Below are 21,861 nucleotides of genomic sequence, written 5' to 3'. Positions count from 1 at the left end.
GCTGTTCCTCACTTATCCTCTACCTTTGGTGAATAGATAGGTTATTCTGGTCAGATGTTTTAGTCGAACATGATACTTCTAATTCCTATGAGCAAATGAGCAGTGGATGGATGAATGTAACCTATAAGTTATGAGGAAAAAGAAGCCCCCCTCCCACCCCCCAGTGACATACATTGCATGTGGCTTAGCATCCCTAGCTCCATGTGTATGTTGATCTGGGTTTTACGTAGCCAGAGTAACTATTCCGGGCATTCTTTTATGAGAAAACTGGTCAAGCAGTTATAACCAATATTCAGTTATCATCATGTTGACATTTGAATCCATAATCTTCAAAGGCCTTGATGCAGTTATTCAAATCACCAAACAATGTAGGGACAGGCTCCTTAAGTCTCAATTCTTTCTGGTTGGTTCCTAACTTATCTGGTTCACACAAATCCTTGGAAAGGAGAATACAGACCAAATATTTGGAAGGTGTATTTCTACCTTCATCACCTATTTAAAATATTGTCTTTTGCTTGGGTCAGGATTAAGCCTATATATATATATATACCACATCTTTTTTATCCATTCATCTGTTGATGAACTCTTAAGTTCTCAGTGTTATTTTGACCTCTCTGTTAGCGGTACATTTCTTGTAAAGACCTCCTACTCGTATAGATTAAGTTTTATTTACCTAGTTAGTAACTCTGAGTAAACCTTTGGTCTTTTGTGGTAAGACAATAATGGATCCAGATATAAAGATGCCAGTCAGGGAATCGTGATCTTTCTGTTTGTTGCCCTAAATGGCTGTCTTTGATATGTCAGTTAGAGACCAGTCATCTCTTTTCTGCTTATTTTCATGCCAGTTAACTACTTACTGGTTTCTATCCGGTTCCATTAAAATAAAATATGTTGAAAAGTAATATCAGGAGACTGGAATATTCTCTAAGCATTGGTTGGCTACATTAGAGTTCGTAGGGGCCAGAAAGACATCATTTGCCCCACAAAATCACCTTTTCTTTCTGCTACTGGACTCACTCCTGGATTAAACAACATAGGTGTGTATCCAGATAAATTGATTAGTCATTTCCTTTAGCCTTCTAATTCATTAAGGAGTTACAATGAGTGAGAAATCCCTATCAAGATCGTTGACAGAAATCCTAGAACTATAAGTGATTGTAAAATGTTATTTAATTCAGCTCATTGTTCGCAGGATATTAAAATCCCTATTTTACAGATGGAAACAGCTGACGTCAGAGAAATTAACTGATATGCCCGATGTCATGTGGCTAATTAACATCAGAACAAGAACTGAAATTGCGTAGTACCCCTTCTACCATAAACACTATCTTCATGGATATTATAATAGCTATTTATTAGATAAAAACATCTGGCCTTACGTATTTTTGAAATCTAAGGAAACCAGGAAAGAATTAAAACATATTAACAGCTGTCTTCTCAAAGACTTTAGCTTTCTATCTGTCCTCTTCCTACGTTTTATAGTCTTTTTACTGAGTAAAAAACATCAGGGCAATGAAGAGAATACACTGGAATGCAAGAGATTTGTACTGAAACTCTTGAGTTAGAAGCTTGTGAGTTTGGGAGGTTTGTTTTTCTTATATAAATTAGTCATCTGAACAATCACACACACACACACACACACACACACACACACACACACGGGAGGTTTGTTTTTCTTATATAAATTAGTCATCTGAACAATCACACACACACACACACACACACACACACACACACACGGGAGGTTTGTTTTTCTTATATAAATTAGTCATCTGAACAATCACACACACACACACACACACACACACACACACACACACACACACACACACACACACACACACACACACACACACACACGGGAGGTTTGTTTTTCTTATATAAATTAGTCATCTGAACAATCACACACACACACACACACACACACACACACACACACACACACACACACACACACACACACACACACACACACACACACACACACACACACACACACACACACACAATGTTACTTCATTATACTTTCTTTCTTTTGCGGTACACGGGCCTCTCACCACCGTGGCCTCTCCAGCCGCGGAGCCTGTGCGCGCAGGCTCAGCGGCCATGGCTCACGAGCCTAGCCGCTCCGCGGCATGTGGGATCTTCCCGGTAAGAGTAATACATAATTTTTATAGAACACTTAGAAATACAAAATATGGGAGTTCCCTGGTGATCTAGTGGTTAGGATTCGGGGGGTTTTCTCTGCCATGCGCGGGTTCAGTCTGGTTGGGGAACTGAGATCCCGCAAGCCGCGCAGTGCAACCAAAAAATATATATATATATATATATTTATTTATACATATATGTATGTGTATATATATATACACACACACATATATATGGAGAGAGAGAGAGAGAGAAATCCCCCTGCCTGGAGATAAGTGCTCCTTCTGTGTGTATTTTGTACTTAAATGAGCTGTATTTTTTCTGCGAGGGTCCCTGGAGAAGGAAATGTTTCTCTCTCAGTATTTTGAGAAATTAAGGCCAGATTTTATCTACACCATATGATCTCCATGCATAGTTCAGCAAAGTCCCATTTTTCCCTAAAAGTCATTCTTCCTCCACGCTTGACTTTGGAGGGATGAGAGAGTCTGAAGGAAGGTCAAAGTTGAATGGTTGAAGGAAATGGCTCTCAGTAAATTGAAGTGTTGAGAATCAACTTTTAAAGAGAATTTTTCCTGAAAATAAGCATACACAGGACAGGAAATCCTGCTTTTTACTTGACATTTGGGACCTAAATTACTTTATTTCTTAAAGAAAACTTTGCAGAGAAAAGAAATTCTACAGACTACTGGCTAAAAGCCCCAGACTATTATTTACTTACCGGTAAATGTTGATGCATTTGGTTTATGGATTCAATGAAAATATTTAAGGGGTGGTCACACTAATGAGAGTTGCTGCAGTCAGCTGACAGGAAGGAGGACTTGTGGGGTGGGGTGAGGCCAAGCCTTAGGAAATTCCAGAAAGTCTTAAAGTGTCTTATCTTTTCTCTCTTAACAGATTATGATGATTAAGGCTGCCTCAGGCATCTGAATAAAAAAGATTGAAATGTAATAAAAATGTGTTACAGAAGAGTATTTCAGTATCAGAATTCCTGGTGTTTGGTTTTTTCTTTTCTTTTCTTTTCTTTTTGTGCTCCTTTACTTTCCTTGAGAAATATTGGAGGAAACCCCACCTTTTTCCTGAACCTCAGATTACCACTTGTAAAATGAGGATCAAAAATGAATAGTAAATGAATTTGAGATCTTGGGGTTTTTTTTTTTTTTGAAGTATAGTTGCTTTACAGTATTGTGTTCATTTCAGGTATACTGGGATCTTGTCATTCTTTATATTTGAGTGGTTTGGAGGTGGAAAGGTATTAAAAGAAATGCATAGTGCTTCACCCGGGAGCTCATTAAAAGCCATCTAATCTCCGAGCTGTATTCCTCCTCAGAACCAGTGTCAGTATAGCTTTGATTTCCAGAGACGTTTTTCTGTTTTTCTCTAAGACCAAAAGACTTTGCAGATTCACTTTTTTAATAGTTGAAAGAAAATAATTCAGAGTATTGAACCCTCATGAATTCTTTGGGGGGGGAAATGGCTATTTAACCCAAAGATTTAAATAAAAAGCTAGTGAAGATGGGAAATTTTATGCATCTAAAACCAAAGAACCTTGCAGGGCATGTGTTCTGGTTCTAAATGGTCTTGCTCTCAATAACACCAGTGTAGGAACTTCAAGCACAAACAGAAAACTAAACTCCTAGCAGGTTGCAACATGTAACACATACTCTTGGAATTATGCTTGAAATTTACCTTTGACAGAATGTAAATATTTGAAATATTGCTCCAGTGTTAAGACTGCAGAACCCATTCCCTTTTGGTTTTTAAAAAAAAAGTATATTTCCAGGCTTTCTCCCTTTTTGAGCCCTGAAAATTTTAGTTTTTATAATGATCTTTTTACAGTGCAGCAGCGTTTGGAATAGATCTTTGGAATTTCCTTTAACTATCTGCAAAAGAGAAATGTTTTAAAAACAGAAAAATGTGGATGGAGGGTATTCTGCCAAACTTATCTATTCACTTTGGCTGATAATCTTCATTTCCAAATGGTAGGCTGTTCCCAGACCAAAAATGTGTTGCATCATAGGAGTCATGTGGATGTGACTGATGTTGGTGCAGCTGACCCGAGTATGATGTGGCAAGGTTAGAGTTGCTACAGTTTCTTTTAGTTTTTTTTTTTTTTGTAAATAGATTCAACCAATAATGTAAATAGCAAAGATGACTGGAGATGCAGTACATTAAATATATATCGAATTTGCTAGAAACTGTATTCTTTTTGGTAGGGTACAAGCAAACCAAATCCTTGGCTCTGATTTCTGAAGTGGCATATTTTCTATCTCCAAGGAGAGAGAGAGAGGGCTGGGGGGCGGGGGCGTGGGGAGGACTTGAAAAAGGGATAGTTCACTGTCTTAAATTTTATTGTTGGTTGATTAGTCCATTGAACTTAAAGGTTTAATAATTATTTATTAATGTTGAATTCAAAAGGGAGCTAAATCTTTTTTACTCTTGTCTCCTGTCATACTGGATTTCACACATCTTTTCCATGTTAAGTTATCTGGAAATAAACTGAGATTTCAATGATAGGATCTGCTTGAAGGCTCTCATGGCAAGCTGAATAAACATGACATACTGTCTGTGTTTTATGTCTGGGAACATCCTCTGATACTTACTAAGTGGCTTTCTTCAGTTACTTTTCTAGTCGTAAAATTAGAATTTGGAACTTTCATTAGAGATCTACCCTAAATTTGAGAGATACAAATGTAGTCATTTACGGGAATCATTTTTTTATTAAATAAATCTGTACCTTCCACTTTTCTATTTAAAAAATAAAAAATAGGACTTCCCTGATAGCACAGTGGTTAGGAATCCACCTGCCAATGCAGAAGATACTGGTTCGAGCCCTGGTCCAGGAAGATCCCATGTGCCGCGGAGCAACTAAGTTCGTGCGCCACACCTACTGAGCCTGAGCTCTAGAGCCCGTGAGCCATAACTACTGAGCCCACGTGCCACAACTACTGAAGCCCGCGTACCTAGAGCCTGTGCTCAGCAACAAGAGAAGCCACTGCAATGAGAAGCCTGCGCACCACAGCCAAGAGTACCCCCCATTCGCAGCAACTAGAGAAAGCCCACACGCAGCAACAAAGACCCAACATAGCCAAAAATTAATTAATTAAAAAAATAAAAGCATGGTCTCTGCCCTCAGTAAACTAAGATTCCAGTCCAGTAGAGGGACGCGCAACAATTTGTTAAGCATTGTAATGGAAGTGTGGCCAGGTCCTTGAGAACAGAGAAAGGGCTACTTAGATTTATGGAAGAGAGGTAGGGCAGATGCAGAGGGACTGTTGCTTAGCTTACACTGAGTCTTGAAGGAACAGGCACTGTTAGACATAGAAGGATAAAAGAGTAACCCAGGTAGAGGGAACTCATTTACAATATCATGGACCTCCCAGTGGTTTGCTTTTCCTGGAGGGTAAGCGGTGAGGAAGAGAATACCCAGAGAGGGTAGGAAGGGACCAGATCTAGAACTGGCCTTTTGTGACATACTAAGCACTTTAGATTTAATTCAAGGAGTGATTAGGAATCCTTAAAGAATTTTGAACAAGAGAGTAACATAGATTTTTTAAAATTTTATTTATTTATTTATTTTTGGCTGCACTGGGTCTTTGTTGCTACGAGCGGGCTTTCTCTAGTTGCGTCGAGTGGGGGCTACTCTTCATTGCAGTGCACAGGTTTCTCATTGCGGTGGCTTCTCTTCTTGCGGAGCACGGGCTCTAAGCACGTGGGCTTCAGTAGTTGTGGCACGCGGGCTCCAAAGCACAGGCTCAGCAGTTGTGGTGCATGGGCCTAGTTGTTCCACAGCGTGTGGGATCTTCCCGGACCAGGGCTTGAACCCGTGTCCCCTGCAATGGCAGGCGGATTCTTAACCACTGTGCACCTGGGAAGTCAAGTAACATAGATTTATATTTGGGGATAATTTTTTTGTTTTACTTGGGATAATGGCAGTATCATAGAGCCTTGATTGGAAGGCGGAAGAACCAATTAGAAAGGTAATGCAAGGACTTCCCTGGTGGTGCAATGGTTAAGAATCCACCTGCCAACATAGGGGACACGGGTTTGATCCCTGGTCCAGGAAGATCCCACATGCCGCGGAGCAACTAAGCCCATGTGTCACAACTACTGAGCCTGCGCTCTAGAGCCCATGAGCCACAACTACTGAAGCCCGCGCACCTAGAGCCTGTGCTTCGCAGCGAGAAGACACCCCAGTGAGAAGCCCGTGCACCGCAATGAAGAGTAGCCCTGCTCACCACAAGTAGAGAAAGCCCGTGTGCAGCAACAAAGACCCAATACAGCCAAAAAATAAATAAATAAATGTTCCTTTAAAAAAAAAAAGAAAAGAAAGGTAATGTAGTAGTCCAGGGAAAAGATGATGAAGACATGAACCAGGCAGCAACAGCAGGGATAAAATGGGATGGAGAAGGCCAACAGAAGATACTGCCATCAGGACTTGGCAGTTTGGAGAGACATCATTTTCATCTGGGACATGAGGATTCTGCTCCAATGATTGTTAAATTCTGAGGCTTTCTGGTTAAGGTGGTTAGGCAGTGATATTTCACAGAAAGCATTACCTGTATAGAGTTACTTATTTTCCCCTGGGCACCTGTGACTATGTAGTGCTTGATATTTATAATACTAAAAACACACTCTGTTGTATATAAAAACTAATATAAACGGGCTTCCCTGGTGGTGCAGTGGTTGGGCGTCCGCCTGCCGATGCAGGGGACACGGGTTCGTGCCCCGGTCCGGGAAGATCCCACATGCCGCGGAGCGGCTGGGCCCGTGAGCCATGGCCGCTGGGCCTGCGCATCCAGAGCCTGTGTTCCGCAGCGGGAAAGGCCACAGCGGTGAGAGGCCCGCGTACGGCAAAAAAAAAAAAAAAAAAAAAAACTAATATAAAATCTAATCTCTACTGGATATTATTTATAAAGGAGATTTGCAGGCCTCCTTTTTGAACATTGCATCAAGATTTCCCATCCTCACTGCAAAGCTTATTGCTGGGTTTTGTCTTCCAAACAGATTCTTCGGGCCCAAAGCCGAAGCGCAGGTGGAAGAAAGATCTCTGAAAACAGCTATTCTCTGGATGACTTGGAAATAGGCCCAGGTAAGCAGAGAGTTCCATGTGTGGGAAATTTTCTAGGAAGTACTCATTAGTAACAATACCTTTTGACCGCGAAGCTGATGCTTTTAAAGGAAGAGTGGTACGAATGAAAAGAAAGGCTGCTAGATACAAGCCATTCCCAAATCTCATTGCTTTTTCCAAATAGCTTCTCTGTATTTTTAATCCAACTTTATCAACAGTAACCTGTGTTAACCAAAGGGTAACTTTGCAGGATTATAAGGGAAGTACTGTTACCGACAGTTTTGGCTCCATGGTCATCTGGGGCTTGAGGGCTCCCATGGATGGACATTATCCCCTGTCAGGATTGGTTATCCTGTATTACTGATGCTAACATAACACCTTGAGAGCAGAATTATTATGTTTTAAAGGGGGCATATACAAGCACTTCACAAAAGAAAATAAAATCAATTAATATAGGAAAACCATCAGCCTCCTAGGAATCAAAGAAATGCAAATTAAAATGGCATGGCCATCTAATTTTTTCACATGTTAAATGAACAAAAATTTCAAAATATATAACACTCAGTGATGGTAAGGGTTCTCCTTTTAATGTTGGGAAAGTAAGTGAATGTTACCTTGTAAGTGACAGTTATAATCCTGATTTCCTTCTTTGTATTCTTTTTTTAAATTAATTAATTAATTAATTATATTTATTTTCTGGCTGCATTGGGTCTTCGTCCCTGCATGGGCTTTCTCTAGTTGGGGCAAACAGGGGCTACTCTTCGTGGCAGTGTGCGGGCTTCTCATTGCATTGGCTTCTCTTGTTGCAGAGCACAGGCTCTAGGCGCATGGGCTTCAGTAGTTGTGGCACGTGGGCTCAGTAGTTGTGGCTCACGGGCTCTAGAGCGCAGGCTCAGTAGTTGTGGCGCACAGGCTTAGTTTCTTCGCGGCATGTGGGATCTTCCCAGACCAGGGCTTGAACCTGTGTCCCCTGCATTGGCAGGCTGATTCTTAACCACTGCACCACCAGGGAAGTCCCCCTTCTTTGTATTCTTAATAGAAGAGGTTGATTATATTAGATTACAATAGCCCAAAATTTAGAATCTTGAGATCGTTCAAATCACATTTTATCTTCTAATAAAGCACATTGTTTGCAATGCTTGCAGGTCAGTTGTCACCTTCATCATTCAACTCAGAGAAAAGCGAGAGTAGGCGAAATCTGGAGTTCCCACGCCTGTCAGAAACCTCCATAAAGGATCGAATGGCCAAGTACCAGGCAGCTGTGTCCAAACAAAGCAGTTCCACCAACTATACAGTATGTGTTCAGCATCAGTCATTCGTTCACTCATCCAGCAAATGGTCACTGAGCACGGGAACTAAAAGTGTCTTCCAGACCCTGACCTGTGAGCCTTGGCTCCTTACTGGTCCCCAGCCATTCTCTCTTCACATAAATCCTACCCTAGCTTCATTCATAATCCTCACCATGTTCTAATCCTGACTTTGCTTTCCTAGGCCTCATTCCCACCCCACTCATTTTTTTGTGTGATGTTACCATCCAGTAATGTCAATGAGAATTTTCCTGATGCTTTTACTTAATCTTGTTGTTAAAGAAGTATTGATAGTATTTTATTAGTTTTAACATATACACTTATTTTTGTTTTTGAGAGAAGAAAGGGAGAATACTGGAGAGAAATATTGAATATATTCAACATTAATGTGGGTTGGGGTGTTTTTTGCAATTTTTATTGATATATAATTCACCTGACATAAAAATCACCATTTTTAAATATGCAACTCAGTGATTTTTAATATATTCACAAGGTTGTGCAATCATCACCACTGTCTGATTCCAGAAATTTTCCATCACCCCAAAAAAAGAAACCCATACCTGTGCAGTGATTCCCAATTCCCCACTTCCCTCATCCCCTGGCAACCCAGGGGCTTTCTGTCTTTATGGATTTTCCTGTTCTGGACATTTCATGTAAATGAAATCATACAACATAGGGTCTACTTAATCTTCACTTCTTATGATGTAATAATTTTCTAAACAAATAGAATAGTGGATAGGAAAAAGGGGGAGAAATGACAGGAAGATGACATACTCAGTAAGCACAAAAATGTATTCTAAGTAGCATGGAGGGTCTTTCCACTTTATACTTTCCTAGGCTTAACTGGCAGGAGGACACAACTGAACTGTTTATTTTTTTTATTTTTATTTTTTGTGGTACGCGGGCCTCTCCCATTGCGGAGCACAGGCTCCAGACACGCAGGCTCAGCGGCCATGGCTCACGGGCCCAGGCGCTCCACAGCATGTGGGATCCTCCCGGACCGGGGCACGAACCCGCGTCCCCTGCATCGGCAGGCGGACTCTCAACCACTGTGCCACCAGGGAAGCCCTGAACTGTTTATTTGAAGTTGCCTTTTAAATGCCATTTATTCATAAGTACACACACATATATACACATGTACACATACATATATATCTTTCAAACAGTTGTTCCTTCTAAGATTTCAAATGACAAATTATTAATCTCTTGATTGTTATTTTTTAATAAAATTGGAAGAACAGTATTCACTTTTATTTGGCAGGCTGAACTAGTGCCTGTTAGAAATCACAGTGTGTATTCCAGGAGCTGAGCCTTCTTTCCCCCACCTTATGAAGTATGCATTTTCCGATAGTATTTATTGGTGGACTAAGTCTCTAGGCAGTGAGTAATCTCATCTTGATTTTTCAGTATCGATTTAAGAAGAGATATTGTGTGTAAATCAGTAGCGAAGTGGAACATCACAGGCTTGTTATTCACTGGGAGTGTGAAAAATCAGCAAATTTAGACTTCTCTTAAAAGGCAGGTCAGGAGATACAGCAAACAGATGATCTGTGGAGCTTAATTCCCTCTGTTACAGGATTTTGCTGCTTCTCAGTGCCCTCCTGCTATAAACATTCTTACCAGGTGACTCCCTAAGTGGAAAAACCTGTTCAGTGACTTTGTTTTTTTTAACTCCTAAATAAGAGTTTCTGCATTGCGGTTCGCCTGCTCTGTAAATTTTAAGAGTTGAGAAGTCTTAAGGAATTCTTATAAAAAGCACGTTTTATCTCATCCCCAAAGAATTTCTCAGGCCTCTTACAGAGCATGGTTGTAGCAAGGCGCACTCTCTCTGGCAATGATTCCGGAGGCTGGGCTTTGAGATGGGGTCACAAATGAGTTTTGGGCTCTTGTACTGTTGGTTTCTGTAGTGCTGGCTGCCAGCTCCTCCTCATAGACGCACCTCCAGAGCTGTAGGGCTCAACCTGGAATTCCACACCTGAGTCAGTTGCACTCACACTCCCTTCGTTGGCCTTGTGGCCATAAATCGCTCTTTTTCTCCCCATGCCTAAAGGAGTCACAGAGAACAGAAGGGTAGTAGATAACTAGCAGACTAAAGGTAGGAAATGTCCGCATTCATCTACCTCTGTACTGATTATGGATCTAGTAATAAAGTCAATTTTAATATTTTGCCCCAAGTGTTCTTTGCAAGGAAAACAAATATGTTTACACTTACTCCTTCTGATTCCTTATGCCTGTTTTTTTATGTTGAAGCTCTATTATGAGAAGTAAAATAAGGTATGTCTTTAGTATACTGAATGAATTTTATGCTAAAAACATGTCTTTGAAAGTCTCACAAAGAAAGGCTGTTTTATGGTATCATTAAGTATAATTTCAATTTTTATATGTATACATCATTGCTGTCTCTCTTTCCAGGCCGGGCATTTATATATATATGGTCAGTATATTTTCTTAATTATTGGCACTTGGCATCTCCTTTCCCCTGCTCCAGAATGGTCTTTTCTGGTAAAACTCACCAGCTTTGCATTCCCACAAGCTCTGCTGCTAGAAGAGTGAATCACGAGAACATTGTATGCGGGGGGTGGTCTGTGTGTGTGTCTGTATTCTAATGAGCATCCAGTTTTAGACTAGTTGTATAAATATTTAACTCTGAGGTATGTGTCCACAAAGCTGCTTTTGTCATTTCACAAGTCAATGGGTTTTGCTTGTGAGAGTTAGGGGGTTGATTTGACTTAAAGCCTCTTAAAATAATTTCTTTTTTAACATTCCAAGTTTATTTAATAGATGTGCTATGAAGAGAATCGTGAGACTTTTTTTTTAATTCACAGACTATTTTTATTTTGTAGAATGAGTTGAGAGCTAGTGGTGGTGAAATCAAAACTCATAAATTGGAGCAAAAGGAGAATGTGCCCCCGGGTCCTGAGGTCTGCATCGCCCATCAGGATGGAGAAAAGGTGGGTTGGAAAGTCTGATGTCCATTTGCCAGGGAAGCATGTGTTCTAAATTAGATGCTTAAAATTAGAAACGATTCTAACTCTAGGCTGTAGAGTGTCTGGGAATTTGGTAACAGCTGCCAGGACAGATTGTCTTTTTTGGAGGTCACATAATTTTGATTGGGGAGCTCTGCAACTTATAGCTGACCAAATAATGAACCTTCACTGGAAAATTCTTTTGCCCAGCAAATGCTCAGAGGACTTAGAGCTTAAGTAATTTTTAAAAACCTGGTTTGAATAGAGATATCATCTTCAAAGTTATTTGTATATTATTAATTTAACACATTTTATGTAAGAAAATGTCATTCTTTCACTTCAAAGTATTTTGAAAGCTAGGCACTATGCTAAGCACAGGCAATGCTGAGCTTAGCAACTAAATGTGAACAAACCATTCCACGTGGTCTTTACCTGCAAGAAAGCTAACAGAGTAGGAGGGAGATGAGTGTAGGTTGGCTATTGTAAAACAGTATAACAAGTGCCGTGAAAGGGCTATGAGGGGCCCTGGAAGCTTGGACTAAGGACCCTTAACCTGACTTCCTCAAGAAGGTGATATCTGGGACATCCCTGGTGGCGCAGTGGTTAAGAATCCACCTGCCAATGCAGGGGACGTGGGTTTGAGCCCTGGTCCGGGAAGATCCCACATGCTGTGGAGAAACTAAGCCCGTGCATCACAACTACTGAGCCTGTGCTCTAAAGCTCGCGAGCCACAACTGCTGAGCCCCTGCACACTACAACTATTGAAACCTGTGTGCCTAGAGCCTGTGCTGTACAACAAGAGAAGCCACGCTGTGAGAAGCCCCCGCACCGCAACGAAGAGTAGCCCCTGCACACTGCAACTAGAGAAAGCCCGCATGCAACAACAAAGACCCAACACAGCCAAAAATAAATAAATAAATGTAAAAAAAAAAGAAGGTGATATCTGAGCCAAGTCTTGAGGGATGTGTGGAAATAGACCAAGTGAATAAGGGGACGGTTGAGTAAAGAAAGAGAAGGGAGAAACAACAGAGGTTTGGAAACCAGAGAACCCAACCAAGATGACTTGTCTGGAACATGAAGTACCTATAGGCAATGGCAAGAGACAGGTGGAGGGAGAGGGCCAGGTTGGGTCTTGAAAAACCCTTAAGAGTATGATTGTAGTCCTGCGTCGGAGGAAAGCCATGGGAAGGTTTTAAGCAAATCAGGTTTTATACATTTATGGTTAGATGGATGGCTTAGTTGGATTAAGTAACAATATATATGTCAGGTGAATTTATCATTTTCTCTGCCAATCCATTACCCAGTCTCGTTGGTCTTTCTGTCAATATGATAATCAAATGTTAAGTTAGATGAGGAGAGAGCTTTCAAGTCTATTACAGTGACTAATAGGAGTATAGTCATTGTTTCTGTTACACATATTAACACCCTTGAGGCCATTCTACAAAAGGTGAGGAGATAATTAAAATGGGTTAAGAGCAATAGTTCTCAAACTTATTTGATTATAACAGACTTTAAAATAGATATATTGACAGCATACCAACAGGAACTCATGAGATATACTACACACTTGGACCAAAGGAGGCACACAGAAAAATAGTCTCAGATTAATGGCTACAATATTAGACTCAAAGAATAGAACAGGAAAAAATTTAGGAACATCAAATCGCTTTATTTTACAAAACTATATCACAAATGTATTTTGAGATAATAAGACAAACTACATGGCAGTAATGTGTTTCATAATCATAAAATAATCAAATTACATACATCCTTGAAACAGTGGGCTCAGGCATTATTTCCATGTCACATGTCATGTATCAAGTGAGTTCTCTCATTAGACTGCCTGGTTTTCCCATTTTTTAAGTGGGAGATTATATCTTAGGTATAAGTGATATGTTTGGAATTTTTCTTATATACTGTAAAAAAGACATTTAAGAGAAAAAAATATTCCCAGCATTGAAATCCTCCCATCTGTCCTTGGAGCATAATTTGAGGAATGATCGTCTGGAAAATCATGCTTGGATTGTCCCTATATCTAATTTCATGTTTCCTTCTTGATTGTCTTCGTATTGATTTGAACCTGGAACTCTGAGCTGAATTGGAGGATCAGAACATTTTAATTATAGCCTAAAAGGGTATCATTGCAGCTGAATCACAAATTGGGAAGTGGGTGGGGAAGAGAGGAGATAAAGATAGTACATAGTCTTCAAGTATATACTGTAGGTTCATGAACCCTTGGCTGCCTTAAAATTCATAAATTTTTTCAGAGCTTCAGCTCTCCTTTTGACTCTTTGCCTAGCTTTTGTTAACCAATACCTAAGAACTATTTGAACTTCAGTTTGTTACAAAAGGACATTAATGCCAGGGTAAACTTGCCTGAAATAGAATATTTTGTCAAGGTATTGTCTTCCCGTTCTCCTCTTGTGAATGAATTTGTGCTTTTCTTTAATGAAGTGTTTGAGCAAAATCTCACATGCTCTTTCCTGGCTCTTCCTGCAGTGAAGTCATCTGGTTGGGCGTGTGCAATGATGTCATGATTGGCATTAAGTTTACCCTGCAGGTTCAAGGTGACTAAATTCGAGATGAAAGAAGGACATCCTGGGATGGGTGCACCTCCTAATTTAGCAAGAATTGAAGAGCTTTTTATGGCCATGCACAACTTTCAGAAAATTTATTTCGTATCATTAAATGAAATAACGCATGTAAAGTGGTCATTCCAATACCTGGAACATAGTAAGCATTTAATAAATGTTAACTGTTATTATACTGGTTTGGTTTATACCATGTCACAACTCCTGTAATGAACAGAGAATAAAGGGAAAAAAATGACTACGCTGCAGTCAGCCAACAACCTAATCTCCATTGTAAATTTATTCAGTACATTAGACATCCTGATATAAACACTCAGCATCACCCATAAAATCCCTGACATCTGAATGAAAGAATATTCACGAGGAGTGCACATTGGGTCACCTCTTGACCCTTCATGATTTTTTTTGGGGGGGGGTGGAATTCCTTCCTCATAACCTCACTAGAAGTTCTCTGCATTTCTTTCTTTTTTTTCCCTAATATTTATTTATTATTTATTTGGCTGCATGGAGTCTTAGTTGCAGCACGTGGGATCTTTGTTGCGGCATGTGGAGTCTTTTCGTTGCAGCGCGTGGGCTTCTTTAGTTGTGGCGCGCAGGCTCTAGAGCACGCACGCTCAGTAGTTGGGCTGCACGGGCTTAGTTGCCCTGTGGAATGTGGGATCTTAGTTCCCTGACCAGGGATCGAACCCACATCCTCTGCATCGGAAGGCGGATTCTTAGTCACTGGACCACCAGGGAAATCCCGACCCTTCATGATTTTGAGTGTGGAGGAAGATACCAGGAAGGCCTAGGGGCCAGTAGAAAGGAGAGAGAGCTGGTAGAAAGTACTTTTATTTAAATTTGATGCCAAATGGGGAAAATAATCACCTATACGTAAGATTTGCCATCTTGTTAAACATTGCCATTTTGAGACCAGAACTAGAAAGGGAAACTAACCTTGAAGATAATACCAAAGGTTGGTTTTAGATAAATTTGTTTTATAGCTATCAGAAGGTCTTCTGTACCAGCAAGCTTGTTTCAGCAGAATGCATTTGTTTGGGAAATAAGGAGTTAGGAAAATAAAAGAATAGTTCCTATATGTAAAGACTTTATCTTGCCTTGGAGTGAGTTACAGTTACACGAGTTGTGGTTTGTGGTGAGGAGCTTTGCTCTCCCTGATAGAGGGTTTTGTTTTGTACCCTCCCCGCTCCCGCCTTTTTTTTGAGAGTACAAAGATATGGTTTAGAACTTCTTTTATAAAGGAAGATAATGCACACTTTGGGCAGTTGCTTGCAGTCTGTTATTTGCGTTACTCTGTAATTGAGAGGCATGTTAATATCCTCATAAAAGACATTTTGCTGCCTCTTGTTTAAATGCTCAGCTGTTCTGGGGGCCATTATTTCCCCCAGGCAGCCAGTGACTGACTGGAGTCAGCAGGTTTTAATGGCATTAATAGCAGTTTGCTCTTTTGTTTTTAATGTGATTCTTAATCCACCACCACCCCCCCACCCCTACACCCCACACCCCCCACCCCACCCCCACCCCGCCTTTCTTTTTCTAGGTTTCTGCATCTGAGAATAGTCTGGCAGCCCGTTCCGCACCTGCTGAGGATGATTCCCGTAAGCTTTCACTCTTAGGTCTGGTGGAAGAGGGTCTTGTTCTCTAGCCCCTGTTTGGTTGGCGGGGGTGGTCCCCAGTTCTGTCAGTGCTGAGAATGTGTAACATGTTAAACCCAGTAATGTAGCTGATCAGATCTTTCACTTGGTTTTTAAGGACTGATGCTTGAGTACCCTTCACACATCCCATGCCTAAGAGAGAAGTTAAATTCAACGAAATATGATTAACTTGTGGCCAGCTGAATACTTTCGATGCTTCTCTCATTGAACTTATCCTGTCTTTTGTACCAAACCTTTTCAGGGTTAATGCTATAAAAACTATAATTTTGAAGTTTCATTTTAATAGAAGGTTGGCCAAGAAGGACTTTATTCATTAACAGGAATAAAGAATTGGTATTTGAGTAACCTTTAAAAAATATCTTTTTCTTATTTATCTAAATAGATACTATAATCCTCCCTCTGGCTAGATTCTAGACATTTTCCTGTGGGTGCTGAATTTGATCACCTTTTCATCCTATTTTGGAATCATTTTGAGCCTCTCTTCTCCCAAAGACAAAAACCTTTGTTTTTTAATATACTATGTCCACTTTTGATTCTGATGTTCAGTGTATTATTTTTTTAAATATATATGGATGTCTAGCTTCTCCTCAGGTTAATTAGTTTACTAGACATTGAAAACTCAGCGAGAAGTTGAAGTATCAGCTAAACAGATCTCTAGTAAACCCTGCCTTAAAATTTTAGAAACTTGCTGCTTGAATCCAAGAACATTCCTTTTGCAGTCATTTTCCTTGGACTAGAAATTTTTCTGAGTTTTGACTAGGTTTGCAAAACATTTTTTTGAAAAATAAGCCATAATCGTTCAGTACTTTGTTGACATAACTCTAGATTTTAGGGAATCTTTTATGGTTCCTTAGCAACTGTGTGAATGACTTCTCTGTGCCTCTTCTGAGTTTTCCATAAAACAAATATATTGGCAGGAAATTAACTTATGCAGGTGACACGTCAATGACTATGAAAAAAACTTTATGGAGTCTTTTTCCATAATCTTCATCCATGGATGTTCGCCATAGGACTGAGTCCCAAAAAGATGGTGTCAGATTATACACACTCATATACATGAGCCTGTCTTATGAAATTTCTCCCCTCACATTCCCCCATTTTCCCAAGTTCAGTTGAAACGCCCCAGAAGGAGTTGCTGGGGTTGCTAACTACCAAAAAGCCATCAAAGTCTATAAACAGCCTTAAAAAATGACAAATGCTACAGGGCAGAAGTTTCCTTATGTAGGGAGGTTTGGATTCCCGCTGCATGTGGCAAAGGGTGAGAAAGCCTCTGAGTTGACACTTGTGAGAGAACAGAGACCAGAGAACGTAAGAGCATAGTTTTTAGCATTAGAATAATGCTTTTCTTCAACAGAAAAGCTATGTTTTTCCTGGTGTTGAAAGGACCTGTCCTTAGTGGAGGTGCCTAAAATTTGCTTTGGGGAGGAACCTTTTCTGAGCCTTCCCTTGAGGTACTATAAAATGTCTTCCTTCTGTAACTCAAGCAGGTAACTCCCAGGTTAAGAGTGAGTTCCAGCAGCCTGTGCATCCCAAGCCACTAAGTCCAGATGCCAGAGCTTCCGGCCTTTCTGAAAGTTCTCCTCCCAAAGCAGTGAAGGTATGATGATAGTTTCTCTTGGAGCCTTGTAGACATTGGTTTACTAGTAGAGCTCATTGCATCTTTTATCTTTATGTTCATTATAACCTGTTTTTGCTTTCCTGGGGATGAAAATGCCAAATAAGGGCACACGTGAGCCAGTCACTTTCCCTGGAAATCTTGCTGCTCTTGCTTAGGTGTTTGAGCCAGGAGTGGGAAGCCTCACTGATACCGCTCCAGTCTGAAATCTGGAAAGCTCATGAAAGAAAACCCAAAGTTAAAGAAGATAACCTGACTTTTTTTCTCGTTAAGTCCAAATTCGTAAATCTATGAATGGGTAAAAACCTATACAAAGAGCAATATGAAAAATCTGTTAAAATCAGCCCATCGGATGGGAATGTGCAGTGTTACAGATTTAGTGGCTCCCTGGTCTGAGGAACTTGGCCATAACATGATTGGTGGTCAGCGCGTTTAAAGAAAGAATGTGTGCATTCCAGTGGGGGTTGACCAGTCCATTTGCTATAAAAATGACCATTCAAATAACACTTACACTAGGTTATAATATTAGATATTAAGGAATGTCCAAAATGTTTGTACCCGAGGAAAATTTTACTAGGCTACTCAATCTGTGGTCTCCTTTCATTTACTAATTATTTTTGTTCATTCACTAATTTTTAAAAGCAGTATTTTCCCTTTCTATGAACAAGTAAATATTCCCATAAAAATAAACAAAGATAAAAAAAAAATCCAACACCTCTTTTAGGCTGCTCACCTAACTTGTTTTAATTGAATGCTTTGCTAATGCAGTGTTGATTTACCCACTTGGTTAATAACAAACATATCTTATACTTCTTTAGTGTCTTCCTCCTCTGGTGCTATCTTAAGTAGCTGGGTTTTCTTTCAAAGGTTTTAACATTTGAGAGAAACTCAATAGGTAGAATTAGTTTTAAGGTGGTTTGTACTGCCTCAACCTCATGCACACATCTGCCATGTTTCTATCGCACAACTGTAGGCATGATTGGTCTCTTGATGAAAGTTCTAATGCACAGAAAGGATGGAGATACTCTGTAATGACCTAGATGGGAGAAGAATCTGAAAAAGAGTGGATATATGTATATGTATAACTGATTCACTTTGCTGTACAGCAGAAACTAATACAACATTGTAAATCAACTATACTCCAATAAAAATTAATTAAAAAAAAAAAAGAAAGGATGGAGGTAAGACATAGGTGAGGGTTTGGAACAAAGGGAGGAAAGGGGAGAATCCAGGAAAGGGGAGGTCGGGGGAAGAAGGTAAACATGAAAATTTTAGAGGAAGCAGAGATGTAAGAGGGGAGTAAGGTTTATTGAAAGGAACAAAAAGTGAAGAAAGTAGCAAGAGAAAGCAAGTAAATGAGGGAGAAAGAACTGAGCTGCGTGATGGAATCTGCACATGTACTTAACATGACCCTCTCTTCTGGCCTCAAAGTTCTGCTCATGCTGGCATCAGCACTTTTTTTTTTTTTCCAGTATCTGAAGTCCAACAAAGTAGCAAATGCCACGGGGTTAATTTCCTCTCCAACAGCAACCCTGCCCAGATGTGAGTCCTTGGGTTGTGGTTCTGGACGAAGAACAGCTAACAAAGCTGACTTGGCCATGGATTCTGTGTGACTGAGGGACTAGGGAAATTCTGTGGCTGATCTAAGAACTAAAATCTGTTCTCAAGTATATTTGAATTCTCAGTCCAGTCTTGCTTACCTCCCTCAACTGTTGGGCCAGATCTCCTGGTCCTGGGTTGGACCTTTGGGACTCCTCCGGATTCATACTCCAGGGTCTGAGCTGATGAGCAGTGTGCGAAGGAATGCACCTCACTTAGGTCTTCCTGGCACACCAGGGAGAGGAGATGGAAGAAAAGCTCCCTCTGCACCTGCCCCAGATTCATGCCTGCCTTTTTGGCTCTGGTCACCCAGCAGTAGAATGCAGACAAGCCTGCTTGCACCAGACATACACCTCAGGTTTTGAACATTGTATAAAGACTGGGGTTAAACTGGCCTCACTGCCTGTGTTTGCCCATGGTCCAAAGCTCAAATGGTTATGGTGTACAGAGCTCAGGGTGGTACCCAATCACATCTCCACTTTATTTACAGGCCATTTATTTTCTCTTCCTCAAAGTTACTCTTTACCTTCTGCAGGCAAGTATATAGATACTTTAGTGTTTATAGGAAGACCTGCTGGCATAACTGGTCTTGTGGCTATAGACCATGCAACAGAAGTTGTTTCTCAAGTCTGGGAAATTACATACAGCTAAGAATGAACTTGTTCACTCAGAATAGATTTGTGGGTCCCACACGTCCTGGTAAAACTGCTCCTTGTTTCCTGTCTGTTATTGAAAACAGGACATCTAAGGTAAAGACTCAATTCATTTCAAATTTTAGCTTAATAAAGTAAAAATACAGAAAACAAAAAAACACCCCATAAATGATACTGGTCTTTAAAAGTAAGGATTTTATCTGTTTTGAACACTGGCTAGATAATTCAGTTGATGAGACTTGGCACTAATGAAGTTGACGTTGCAGGTTCCTTCTCAAAATAGATGTTCTGGGTCTAGAGCTCAGTGGGCCCTTTCGGAAGGATCAGAACCTTTCAACTCAAGAGACCCAGAGATCTCTTAAGCTTTATGCCCTCCCACTGAAATAAGTTACTCCCTAAATGTTTCTCCCACTGAAATAAGTTACTCCCTAAATGATAAGGAAGGAGATGTGACTGGCCCTGGGAACAGCTACTGGTCTAGGATAGCCCTATCCCAGGTTCCTAGGCTGGTCCTGCTGATGGATGTATAGAGAAAACATGGCAGCCTGCATGAGAGGCTGTACCCTCTGTGCCCTGTCCCTTCCTCCATGGACAGGGTAGGAGGTTTTATGCTATTTTGCAAATCTACCAGAATTGTGCTAGAAGGGCATCTAGAATCTTTTCTCACTGCCTACATCATTACTGCTTTCTCAGAGCACTAACCTTTCCTCTACATGTAGAGCGATCTGTTTAAGGTGTGAATATCTCCAAAATGCTTTCACAGAAAGCTAGGGGAAGGGTTAAGGCTGTTCAGAGCCAGCCCAACCATTTACTATATGGTGAAGAATTTCAATTTAATTACCCAGATATTTTGTACAAATTGTAAGGAGGAAATGAAAGGCTTTTTATAGTGTTCTATCTGAGGAATGGAGGCCTGACATCAATACAGATTTTTCTTTTGATTTCACTGTGTCTAAAGGCTAATTAGCTTCACCATTTATGGCCAGCTGCTACCTGCTCCCCTCCCACACACAGACGTGTACCCCAACTGGAGCCTTCATTAGACTAAAAAATATATATGAGACAAGAGAGTGAAAGAATGTAGATGAAGTCATAAAAATTTATTGTGAAAAAGCTTTAAGTAGATGCTGATCTACAGAAGGCCTGTAACATCCCTCAGATGGGAAAGACATGACAGTGTTTAGGGACATCAATTATTTATATATTATCGCACTCATTCCTGAATATCCTGAAGATATTATCTGCATATTTTAATTTGAAACAAAGTGAAGACTGTCGTTTGTTCAAAATGCTGTGGTGAAATTATGTTCATTTGGGTTAGTTAGCATCTGCTCCCTTCCCCAAAGCGTTTCCTTTAGTTATGGAAATTTATTCCAGGACAATTGAGAAAATACTCTATTGGGTTGTGAGTCGGGAATTCTGAATTTTAATCTTAATTCTTTTACTGACTGTGCAAACTTCTGTAACGCATCTGACATCCTGGTACCTTAGTTTCTACATTTGAAAAATGGTGAGGGAGGGGAGACGAAAAAACATCTTACTAACTGAAAAAATATATTGGAAAGATAAAAAATGTCTGACCTTCTAATATTGGCAGTGTTTTAAAGGTGGCTATGCAAGTTCAGGCGTGCCATGACGGCCTGGACAGGGTGTGGGCCAGGCCTACCATAATGGTAGAGGTTTGGGCACTGACCGTGCTTCCTGCTGTCTGAATAGACATGGGGGCGATTACAGAAAAGTGGCTGAGAGCCCAGGACAGAGGAAATAAAGGGAATGCACAGCCACAACCACTCTGACTTGGCATATTACCATGTTGGGCTCCTCTTGTCTTTATGATGCTATAAGGGCCCTTGGGCAGCTGCCGTATTAACCTTCATTAAATAATTTGAAAAGGGTGTATGGAAAAAAGGAAGAGGAATAATGGGAATCTGGTAGGTCTGGTGAGGTAGAAGCTTGTGGTTAGTCAGATATTTGAGCTAGCAGTCCATTAATTTGATGTTAAGGGGAGGAACGCCTTTTCACTTGTTGTGGAAGGCTCCGTTCAAGAGGGAGCCACGGGGTGGGGGGGTGTCAGGTGTGGGAGGTAGAAAGACACTAAAGAATTGTTAATGAGACACTCCTTGGGTGAAGGCTACAAGAGCTCTCTCTTCTGAGCTGGTACTCTGATCTAGCCTCAGGTAGATGTGAGTGAGGCCGATTTTGCCAGGATTAGCAGTTACTTGAAAAAGAAAGAAACTGTGGTCTTATTCTTGGATATGA

At 40.5% G+C, this 21,861-nt stretch overlaps 1 protein-coding gene across 3 annotated transcripts in view; it reads left to right on the top strand.

Annotated features, from left to right (window-relative positions):
• LIMA1 (LIM domain and actin binding 1) overlaps positions 1–21,861 on the top strand; it is an 82,964-nt gene that overhangs the window by 54,422 nt on the left and 6,681 nt on the right. For 2 of the 3 annotated variants that reach the window (XM_060024751.1, XM_060024752.1), the window contains exons 5-9: positions 7,153–7,237; positions 8,362–8,510; positions 11,367–11,474; positions 15,621–15,678; positions 17,220–17,332. In XM_060024751.1, coding sequence (XP_059880734.1) covers positions 7,153–7,237; positions 8,362–8,510; positions 11,367–11,474; positions 15,621–15,678; positions 17,220–17,332 — 513 coding nt within the window. The remainder of the gene's footprint in view (positions 1–7,152; positions 7,238–8,361; positions 8,511–11,366; positions 11,475–15,620; positions 15,679–17,219; positions 17,333–21,861) is intronic. The other variant, XM_060024753.1, reaches the window with a different exon arrangement.

The sequence above is a fragment of the Delphinus delphis genome, chromosome 11 (assembly GCF_949987515.2).
Source record: "Delphinus delphis chromosome 11, mDelDel1.2, whole genome shotgun sequence".
NCBI classification, from domain to species: Eukaryota; Metazoa; Chordata; class Mammalia; order Artiodactyla; family Delphinidae; genus Delphinus; species Delphinus delphis.
This window is presented reverse-complemented; position numbering and strand designations above follow the sequence as displayed.